Source organism: Typopeltis vanoorti, chromosome 4, assembly GCF_054136105.1.
Source record: "Typopeltis vanoorti isolate ZY-2024b chromosome 4, IOZ_Tvanoo_1.0, whole genome shotgun sequence".
In the NCBI taxonomy this organism is placed as follows: domain Eukaryota; kingdom Metazoa; phylum Arthropoda; class Arachnida; order Uropygi; family Thelyphonidae; genus Typopeltis; species Typopeltis vanoorti.
The window spans coordinates 98,954,861-98,966,891 of record NC_143552.1 but is presented as its reverse complement, the minus strand read 5'-3'; the positions used below and the strand labels follow the sequence as shown (position 1 = coordinate 98,966,891).

At 31.3% G+C, this 12,031-nt stretch overlaps 1 protein-coding gene across 4 annotated transcripts in view; it reads right to left on the bottom strand.

The window, feature by feature from the left end:
• The window catches only part of LOC150107542 (DNA ligase 3-like), a 505,727-nt gene that overhangs the window by 165,850 nt on the left and 327,846 nt on the right, over nt 1-12,031 (bottom strand). For all 4 annotated transcript variants that reach the window (XM_090391370.1, XM_090391373.1, XM_090391372.1 and 1 more), the window contains 2 exons: nt 11,301-11,443; nt 1,458-1,532 (listed from right to left, as the gene is read on the bottom strand). In XM_090391370.1, coding sequence (XP_090247496.1) covers nt 1,458-1,532; nt 11,301-11,443 — 218 coding nt within the window. The remainder of the gene's footprint in view (nt 1-1,457; nt 1,533-11,300; nt 11,444-12,031) is intronic.

Here is a 12,031-nt window from a genome sequence, read left to right as displayed (position 1 = left end):
TTCAAGCACAAAATATTCAAGGTAGTGTCCTGACTACATACTTTATGTGTGGTAAAAGAGTGGTATGATTTGTTGTTTTTGGAATAGGGTGATAATCTCCAAAATCTTTCACAATTTCTTGCAGTCCAATTTATTTAAATTAGGGGTATTTGTGGCATATATGCCAATTAACAAGTCTTTGGCTTCTGAAGCATTATTGTAATGAGAACTCTGAACACATGGTCCACTAGTCTGCTTTTACCATAAGGATTCATAAATATGGAAAAGCATAATGGATGGATTTCAGTCTCAGAAGAGTGGATAACAGAGAATAGTTAAAATACTGGTTTACAGTGTTTATACTTGATGCCTGACAGATTTTTTCATTCTTTCTTTATTCTTCAAGTTTCCCTAATGTGAGGAATGACTTGGTTTAGTGGTCCATAATTTTCTTACTAGTCTACATGTTATTAGATAGTGTATGTACACAGACGGTAATAATCTTTTTATTTTTGTAAAACTGTACCTACTATGGGTGAAACTATAGAACATGTATTTTAATTCAATTTGGAGTAATATCATTAAAGCAGATGGCTCTAGCTCTGTATAGCATTTATATATATATTCTTCAATGTGTTAGGATCATGGCTCATTATGGCTTAACTTAGCTTTTAGAAATCTAATTAATCCTAGATAGGGTGGTTAATCCTAACTGCAAAATTTATGTCTATTAATTGCATGTGTTCTTCTGGCCAATTTGTATGCAAAATGAAAAACCCAAGTTCCTGAGAGGAAAAACCTTTTCATCTCTGTATGAGCCAACTCATCTTCAGCTGAAAGGCTCTTATAAATGTTGAAAGCCCTTCCCTTAATGCATAACATTATACATATCCACAAGGAGATGTGTTTTGCATTATGGGAGATACTGAGATAGGAGTGATGTCAACTCGGTCCACCTTTGCTATGAATTGCCCGGTGACCTTACCTCAGTCCTGAAGATATTTTCAGGTGCAAACTTTGTTTGCTCACACTTGGATAAAGGATTAAACTAAATTTATTATACTCGTATAAATGTTCTTCATAACCTAGATGGAATCTAAACCTAGCAACTTAATGAGGATAATGCATCAATGATAACAAGTGAATTTCAGAGGCTCCCTATATTTTTATTATTGCATAATTCTGTGCAAGATGGCATTGCATGATGTGCTTTTATATTTACTTATCATTTGGTGTATATGTTTTTCAGCAGACAGAATCAGAAACACAGTTTGGCAAAGTATTGAATGGTAGATGGTTTTCTAATTTCTGCTGTAACATGCTAGGAAGGTTAAGCTGTTTAAGATAAGTGAATATCTCTTTTCAGTTATCTAGCTTTGATCTTTAAGGAGGTCTACATTATTTATCCTTCATTTTTTTTTTTTAATTAATCTTCAAAAAAAAGTATTACCCAGACCACAGTCTCAAGAAAATACTACCTTGGGATTTTTAGATACAAAGTCAGGAACCAAAATCTTCTTGACGTTTAGCCAATTAGGAACTTTACTAGGATCCTGAAACATAATATTAAACAGAAGAATTATAAAAAGCATTATCAAATCCTGGATAGAGTAATATAGTGATAGAATAAAGGATAATTTATAAACTAAATCTCACAGCATCTGTTTCCTGCTGTTTAATAACCTACTTAGGAATTCTTCAATATGTTATAATGTAACCACTGTTATAAGTTACTATTATATTCTATACAGTTAATCAGCTGGAAATATATCCATCCTTTACGAATCTTTGATATCTTAAGACTCTTTTTTTTTTATCTAACTTCCACCCATTAAAAGGTTGTAAATCTATAGTGTATTACTACCATGAATGAGAAGAGGATATTTCTCTATTTTTATTAATTACATATATATATATATATAGATAGATAGATAGATAGATAGATAGATATAATGATAGAGGCAAAACTTAAGAGCAAGAAGGTGAAGATTGTAAGTCTCCCACTATGGTATGAGACAGTTGAACTGAGGAGGAGGGCATTGGTAGCTAAGGAATCAATACATAGTTGTGCAGAAGGAATGATGTATGATTTGTGAATATGTGTTCAGTATTTGACAGAAAAAAAAAGGATTTATATAATGCTGATGGACTGCATCTAAATAGTTTTGGTGTTAGGTGTCTAGAGAGCTTTGTTCATTGAGCATACTGAAGTGCAAATTCAGAAAAACTTATTAACAATTATATATATAAACAATTATGATGGAAGCAGGTGGGTTTGTGCGAAGGCACCCATGAGGTGAGGGAGTGTGAGAATGACCAAGTGGGGAATCTAGTCTCTCAAGCAAAAATAATGAATAAGATAGTCAATTTAGGTAGTAAAGGTAGATGGAAGCCTAAAAGGATGCTGTAGTTTCTATATACACTAATGCCAGAAGTATCAGGAACAAGAGGGAGGAGTTTGGGGGAATTGGTCAGTGAAACCTTCCAAAAGTTATATGCATTAGTGAGACATGGCTAACAACATATGATGCAGTTACAGGGATAGAATGAGAAGGATTTAGTATTTTCAAGGAAGATAGAAACAATATGATGGGTTGGGGTGGGGGAACTGCTGATGATAGTGGATGAATTGCAGCCAAAAAGAATAAGAGATAGGTGGAAAGGCTGCCGTTCATTTGAAGCAGTCTGGTGTGAGAATAAGACCAGTAGGACAAAATATACAGTTGGTTAGGTGTCACAAACAGCTGTGGTATGTTTAAACATGCACGACCTGTCAGAAACATATTTCAGTTGCTTGCAGCACCATAATTAGATAACTGCCAACCTATCTGCATATTTTAGCAGGATAGGGTTCCTCCTCACTCATCTTGTGGTGTCTGTCCACTCCTTCCTTGATGCCTGAGTGCAAAATCACTGGATGCATAGAGATAGATCCATCCTTTGGTAACAAATATCAGCAAATCATATCCTGCTAGGTATTTTTATTTTTTATTTTTTTTGTCTGCGAAAGACAAAATGTAGTGTACTGACTGTGATCTTTGTGAATATGCCCCCCTTTTTTTGCATTCTTCAAGGAAAAAAATTATAAGGCTTCAAAGTTGTTTCTTTTCAATGCAGTCACCATGTAAATCATTCGGCCTTAAAGTGAGTGAAATGGTTAAACTGGGTTCTACAGGATCTTGAATTATAACTCTCCAAAACTATGACAATCTTGGGAAAATGTTACTCCTTATATATATATATATATATATATATATATTTCACCCACAAAAGATTGTAAAAGGTGATATCTGGATTAATATTTAGATCTGGGAACACTGCTCTAGAGCCCCTCCTTCTTTGTGAAAATGTCAAAGTAGCTTGAGTGGCTCTAGAGCAGTGTTCCCAGATCTAAATATTAATCCAGATATCACCTTTTACAACCTTTTGTGGGTTACTCCTTATATATATATATATATATATATATATATATATATAAGGAGTAACATTTTCCTAAGATTGTCATAGCTTTGGAGAGTTATAATTCACATAGGGAAATGAAATTCAGCTTCATCAAAAGATAGTTACAAATGCTCATACTACAGTGGGATTCACTTACAGTGATTGATTGGAGAGTGGAGGCTATTCACTTTACTAGCAGAGCCATATATATTATCTAGAGACCACAACCTGCTCTAACAATTGTTAAGGAGAAATCGCTCTGTCTTCTTAAATAACACTAATCTTTTTTCCACTAGACTCTGTGCTTAGTTTCATGGCAGAATGCCAATAATGTTCAAGCTTCTCTGGTTTTGGATAACAAATGTAGTCCTGATGGTGTCATCATTCAAATTACAGGAGGCCACAAAAGCATGGAATATTTCATAAATGGCTGAGTAAAATAAAGAATTGAGAAATCCTGTTTGTGTCTGGATAGTAATTAAAAAAGGAAGTTCATAAACAGAGTAAAAGGCATAATGTAGATTAATGGTCCGCAGGCTACTGGCTATTCATTTTGGTACTTTATTCACATATGGAATAGCAACACCATTTAGTCCTCACCTGAATGAGAATGTGATCTTTTAGATATCTATACCTAGATAGATAAATTTGTATTTAATGCCCAAATTCCTGTTATAACAGAAAGTCACTGGAGCACAGGAAACAAGCTCTATGTATGAGAGTAGTAATGATCCCCAGATTCCTGACCTGCATAGTACTGGAAAACTAATATATATGTTGGCCAGAGTGGTTCCCCCCCCCCATTAGTAAACAAAGTATGATAGGCTATCGTTTTCCCATAATTAAAACACCTAGGAATAGAAGATAAATTACATGATTCTAACTTTATTGTGAGCATATTACACAAGTAATTTTTCTTAAATAAACATCCAGTCCAGAATGTCTGCATCTATCAAATTCTAAATGATGTGTCATCAACACAAGTACCAGACTGGTAAATGGTAATAAACAGTCAAATGTTGTTTAGAATGTACCATATAATAATTAGCCAAAGTATACGAAATAGATTTCATAATCATTCCTTCTATTTGTTATATTAACTCTCGACACATATTAAATCAATAGCACTGATGAGAAAATTGAATGATTTTTTCTCCTGATTTGGTCAAGTTATTCAATTTTCTCATCAGTGCTATTGATTTAATATGTGTCGAGAGTTAATATAACAAATAGAAGGAATGATTATGAAATCTATTTCATATACTTTGGCTAATTATTATATGGTACATTCTAAACAACATTTGACTGTTTATTACCATTTACCAGTCTGGTACTTGTGTTGATCACACATCATTTAGAATTTGATAGATGCAGACATTCTGGACTGGATGTTTATTTAAGAAAAATTACTTGTGTAATATGCTCACAATAAAGTTAGAATCATGTTTCCATGTTTCTAATGGAGTGAGGGAGATTATTCATTAACAATCAGGCTGTCAAAAATGGCCATCAAGTCTAACTCATAAACTCAAGCACCAGCTAATTTGTCCTTTAAGTGCAAGATATTCCTGATAATGAAGGACAACCAGCAGTGCAGCAAGGCTTTTAGCACTCTTGGAAAATTTGTAGCTAAGCACCTTTTATAACATGGCAATTTTAATTCTTCTTCTTTTTTTTCTTCTTCTCCAACTTAAGTGGGGTCACTGTTGATAATGAGTCTCCTCCACACCTTCCTGTCTTGGGCTGTCACCACATCCAAGTTCAATAATTAGTAAAATATCCAGCAACCTTCTGACACTGACATGGGCACCCTTGGTAATTGCCTCATTGCCAAAGCATTCTTTTGCCTCTAACAGCAACTAGTCAGCAATAACAAACAAAGTCCTAGATAACACTTTTTGTAAGTATATGTTGGACTATCCACTGAAGTCAACAATCTCAGAAACTGTATATTCTGAAAAATTTCCATGTTATACTTTAATTTGTAAGCTGCATCTACTAATCTGCTGACAGCACTGATCTGACTCTGTGTGGTCCACCCAGCAGAATGGATAGTGCTTCTGCTCTTCAATTTAGTATATCACTGGTTTGAATCTCACTGTGAAACCTTTCATAAATATTTTAGTTGCAAATGAATTTCATGCCAAAATGAAATTTAATCACTGAAATTTCATTTGAACAACAGTCTCACTGGTGTAAGATTAATTAGAGCTTATTAGAGGCCTTAGTAGATGGTTTCATGCTGTATCTTTAGAGAGCAAGATTTCTGAATTATCTAATCCTTAGCCTGTCTATGACAGTAATGTATTTGTAAGACTACAACCTTTTGTTGGCGAGAAAAATTATTAAAAAAAGTAACAATTAAAGTATCTGTAAATCATGTGATCTCAAAGAAGCAAAGAATAATCCATCACATAGTATTTCTGTCCTAGAATAACACTTTTTAGCACTAAGAGGAATTAAGATTTCTCATTAGAATACAGAACTTAACTTTTTTAATAGAGTTGTTGTTGTTTTTAATGTTAGGAAGAACAGCGTAGTTCTCCATGTGCAACTCCAAGTTTGATTTTATTGCAATTTCAGATAAACTAGTTTATATTTCAATCAATGTTCAATAAAAAATTTATTATAAAAATATGTTTTGGAGCAATTAAGTGAAATTATAGCATTTAGAGAGAATACCAAGTTGGGATGTGTCAAATGGCTCTGTTAGAGTTGCCCATTAGCTTGGTAATTGTTGTAAAGGAGTTGGAAAATTTTAAAAAAATTTTTTATTTAAAAAAAACCTTTCAAATCAAGTAGTACTTGGCTACCCAAAAACTCCTTTAAGAATATGCTGGAGTTCAAGAACAAATAATAGCTGGACTGTATCTAAAAGATTGACTTCATTATAACAGTCTCAATATTTGCCAATGGGCAACACAACTAGAATGATCTTACACCTAAATTTGGTCAAGTTTTTTTTCATCATCATCATCATAATGCTAATTATGGGTATAGACCATATTAGTCTGTTCTGGTCTCATTATCTATCCAATATCCTTTTGAGGTCTACCCACCTTCTCTTTCCCATTGGTGTATATTTTAGTATTTGTTTAGGATATTAGATGTTGGCCATTCAGTTTACATGTTCTATCTATTTTTGTTTATAATTGTTTTCATTCCTTTTTTGGTCTAATAATGTGTATTTTACAGTTCTTCTCATAAATATCATTTCATTTGTTTTTATTCTTTGTTTATCTTGTTTGTTTATTGCCTAGATTTCACTGCCATATAATGTGGGCACTGCTAAAGTATTGTATATTTTCAAGCATGTTTCTCTTTTGTACTATACTTGGATTGAGTGTTCTATTTATCAGGCTGATAATCTGTAAAAATTTTGAAGACTTTAATTTTATGTCCTTTTCTTCTTCATATGATGTTTCACATCCTAGATAACTGAAAGTATTTATCTGTTCTATTATTTTATTATTAATAACTATTTTACTTCTAACTTGAGTTTGTCCACAAAATGCCATTGTTTTAGTTTTATCTATTGAAATTTTAATTCCCAACTGTCATACTATAACGTTTCAATTATATATTGCTCTTTGTAAATTGTCTTTCTTATCTGATATTATTATTATCTGATCATCTGCAAATAAAAGAGTATTTGTTTTTTTATTATGAAATTTCTATACCTGGATTGTTTAAGGTGTTCCACTGTATTAATATTTCATTAGTATAAATACTGAAAAGTGTTGGAGAGAGAGGACATCCCTGTCTTACTCCTTGGTTTATAGATTGTTTTTCAGACGTTTATTCATATATTTTTATTTTATTATCTTTGTATATATTTAATACTGAACGTAGTAAAATAATTTCTAATGCAATAATTTCTTTTAATATTATTCCATTCTTTCTCAATGCCCCCATTTTCTTGTATTTTTTCCAAGCTCCATCCATTATAGAGCATCCTTTTCTAAATCCATTTTGACATTCTAATAATATTTTTTCACTGTATTTTTAATTTTTCATTGAGTATTCTACTATATCTTTTGCAGCATGTATTCAATAAACAAATACCTCTGTAATTAGCAGGTTTTATTTTATTCCCTTTTTTAAATATAGGTATTACTATACTTGTATTCCATTCTATTGGTATTTGTCCATTTGTATATATTTTATTTAAAAAATTTTAATCATCTTTGATGAAATTTTTTTCCAGCAAATATTTATACAGTTCAGAGTTTATCCCATCTTCTCCTGCTGATTTGCCATTTTTTATTTTACTTGGGTTTTCCTTTAATTCTTTCATTGTTATTATATCATTTAAAGTATTTTGTAAATTTTTGGTGTAATTTTTTTTTTATGTTAGTATCATGTTAGTATCATCTGTCCAAAGATCTGTAAAGTAATCCAAGAATTCTTTTACATCTATTTCACAATTTATATTTGCAGTTTCATTTATATTCTGCATTCATGTGTTTTAGTATTTTATATGCATTGGGACTTATTTTGTATATGTCATTTACTAGATATGATGCAAATTTTTCCCAGCTTTCTCTGTGTCTCTTCCTGGTTTCTCTTTTGGCTATTGCTCGTCTTTTTTTATATTAAATTTCACCTTCTTGTTTTTTGCTACTTAATCATCTTTCAAAAGCCAGCTTTTTTATTTTCAATTATTGTTTTTTATTTCATTGTCCCATATATGTAATTTTTTATTTTTATGATATTTTTTGTGTGTTCCTAGACTTTCATATGCTGCTGATGCAATAATTTCTTTTATATTATTCCATTTTTTCTCAATGTCTTCATTTTCTTGTATTTTTTCTAAGTAGTTATTAATCCTCTGTTGGTATAAATTTCTTATACTTGAATAATTTAGTAGTCTTACTTTGTAATTAGATTTTGTTTCTCTAGTTTGTTGATTTTTTTGTATTTTTTGTAACCAGTTTGGTGGAAACCTTAGTTTTGTCTGCACTAAATAGTGATCTGTGTTGATTTCTAGCCCTTTTCTGACTTTAACATCTAGGAAGAGGTTTGCAGCTTTTTCATTTGCTATAAAGTAGTCTATTATTGACTTAAGTATAAAGTGAAAAGAACTTATGTACTCTGCGAACGAGTTTTCCAAACAGGTGCAACCATTAAATTACTTAAGTATAAAGAGCTAATAAGCTTCATTTCGGCAATGAAAACATTACTTAAATTAAGGGGATATTAAATCCCACATAGTTTGTTTGGAAAACTCGTTCGCAGAGTACATAAGTTCTTTTCGCTATACACTTTGGTATTAGGTCTAGCTACTCACTGTTGAAGCCTCAAAAAAGGCTGAAACCGGTCTGGGTAGTGACCTCCCTCCATAATGTAATAACAGCATACATTTCCTAGGAAATGTGTTTTTACATTATGGAAAATACCTAAGAATAGCGATCTGAACTTCCCCCACCTTTGCAACGAGTTGCCCTGGTATTGTACTACATACTAGGATCACTTGCATTGGCTAACGCTAGTGTCGCCGATACTTTATAGTTTACTATATTCGGCAAGAAACTCTCTGATTCCAATCTTTGAGTTTCTTATTCGGTTTTAAAACTATGTGGGATTTAATATCCCCTTAATTTAAGTAATGTCTATTATTGATTTTTGTCCTTTTGCACACCATGTATATTTATGCATATTTTTATGTTTGTAGAATGTATTCATTATTTTTAAAGTATTATATATTATATAATCAATGAGTTGCTTTCTATTTTTGTTTACTGTTGGTTCTCCAAATTTTTCTATATTATTGTTAATTTTTTTCATTCTCATTCTGGCATTAAGTTGTCTGGCTATAATTATATGGTCTGTTTTATTTAATTTTTCATATATTCCTTGTAAAAGTAATCAGTTTCTTCTTCTTTTCCTTCTTCAGGGGCATACACTCCAACAACTGTTAAATTTTCTTTAATTTTAATCACACTTCTAATATTCTTTCATTCCAATATGTATAATGAGTTATTTTTGCTTCAACTGATTTATGGATCCAAATCATTACACCAGCTTTTGCATATATTTGTCTGTCCACTCCACTATATATGATGTTGTAATTAGAGTTTCTTTTTTGTTTTTGTAAGAACTCCAATTTTTATATTTTTGTCATTTAAAATTTTATCTAATTCTTTTTCTTTATGTGCTATGCTTCTAATGTTCCATGTAGCATACTTCACCATATTTTTCTTTTTCCAAAGTTTCTTAACCTTTTCCAGTTTGCGGTCTTTTCCCATGTTTTCTGTCCGGTTTGGATTTTGCTGAGACTTGAAAGTAACATGTGTTTTCCTATGTCAAGTGACTATCATGACGATAGGTTTTTTTTTTTTTTACTTTATCATCAACAGCTGTTTTTATTCTTGATGTGGGAAACAGTACAAACAAATAAAAAGAACAGTAATGAAATCCTTTCTTTGGTAAACTTTCATTGTTCATCATCAGTTCCTCATATTTACCATTAATCAGAGTAAAGAATACTACACAAGATACAGAGCCATAAAGACTTCAATTTAGATATAAAGCAGTGGATACAGAGGATATGATAAATCCATCATTATTTATTATTATTATTCCAAACCTCATGATGTCATTGGACTCACTGTGGAAGGCCCATCTTAGACAACACAAAATCTATCATATCATATCGCTCCTTAAAACCATTCACCATCTGCACGGTGAATGCAATAAATTCTGCAATAAAGCACTTCAATCACCATCCATGAAAAAAAAAAAAAGAAGCCACTTCTCACTGCCCTACTCACCAGCTCCTTTCACAACTACTAGAGATGACCTCTTGTCCTTCTTCTATCTTGTTCTACTATCTGAAACCCCCCTCCCATGTCAATCCTTTAAATACCTCTCAACAGTTTAAATGCATCAATCACATCATGCCTTTATCTTCTATCCACCAAACTGTAATTTGCATGTCTTCAGTCTATCTCATAACTAACACTATAGAGTCCTGATATCAGTTTGGTTATCTGCCTCTTTATCCCATCCAGAGTTAATTTATTACAAGCAAATAATCTGAAACTTAAAACATCTCAAATATTTTAAGTGGTGCCTAGGCTGACATGACTTAAAAAACATACTCTACTCAAGAGCCCATATTCATCTTTTATTAGTGCTTTTGATTAGAGTTTCACTGGCCTGACAGCTGAACTGTTGGTTATCATCAGACCACGCAGAAACCTAAAGAAGGCAAAAACTCTCTGTTCAGTACCATAACAATCCAATGTCAGAAAGCTAAATTCTTCATAAGTGAACTCATGGTAGACATGGCAGAACTGAAACACAAGAGCATAGAACCTTACACACAGAATATAGAAATATAATAGGCTCCATCTTTATTTTATAACCAAATGAGCTGAAAATTAAGTTTTGAAGCTTACCAGAGGGAGAGAGATTATGAAGATATCGTTACCTTAATAACATATGTTTTCATATAAATTTAGGATGAAAAAATAACAATGTTAAATGTCAAATAATTGACATTTAACATTGTTATTTTATTAATCATTAATCTGAGTAAACAGAATTCTTCAAGTAATAGTGGTATATATACTGATGAAATTCATGATAAAATTGGCACAAACTCTGTATTACTTTGTATTTTACTCTAATGAAAGCTTTAATTGCTCAATACAAGCATTACTTACTCCAATTTTAATTAAAATAGTAATTCTTTGTTTTTATTTAATGGAAAATTTAGATATTTTGGTATATAGGACTTCTTTTAACATATGGTAATAAACACTGAGTAGAGAGACTTCAAGTATAAATAGGTCTACATTTCACTCTGAAATTAAAATAAAACATATAGTTAATTCATTAAAACAAACCTTATATGATCTATAAAATTACTTTACCTTGCTAATTTTTATCATCTTTAACTCTTTTTGAAGCCTTTTTAAAGTAGCATCATCATGCCCTCCACCAACCTTGGTTACAGTGCACCATTTATTTGTACGCTCATCTAAGCAGCCCATAAGAAAAGTCGACATCATACCTCCTTAAAAAAAAAGCATCAATTTAAAAGTTTTATAGCAAAATTCTACAATCTTAAAGTCTTAAAATTTTAAAATAAATACATAAAAAACAGAAGGAATAAAAACATTAAAAAAAGGGTAAAACTTTGGGGTTAACCATTATAGGCAATGCATGATTCGTTACTGCATACTGTTTTATTTTACTTCTAATATTTATTTTGCTATTTTTTAAAACTGCTGAAATTATATTTTTAAATTTTTATATATCTTTTATATTTTTATTTTTAAATTACATAAAGTAGAATAGGTTGATTTTATTAGTGTTCAGTGATTAGTTTCAATGTTTCAAGTAATTTCAATGGGTAGTAAAAAAAATTAATAAATCCAGTATCTTAATATTTGTAAGATCAAGTCAAAGAAGCAAAGCAAAGAACACCTTTTCAGCATTTATTTTTAAGAGTATGTTGATTGTGTATACTTGCCATTAGCAAGCAGTGAATTTGTCTTATATTTATTTATTGGCCAATTAATATATTGTAACTGACATACTGCAAACGATCAGACATACCTAAGTTTTGTTCTGAAACATAGCCAAAATAATAATAATAATA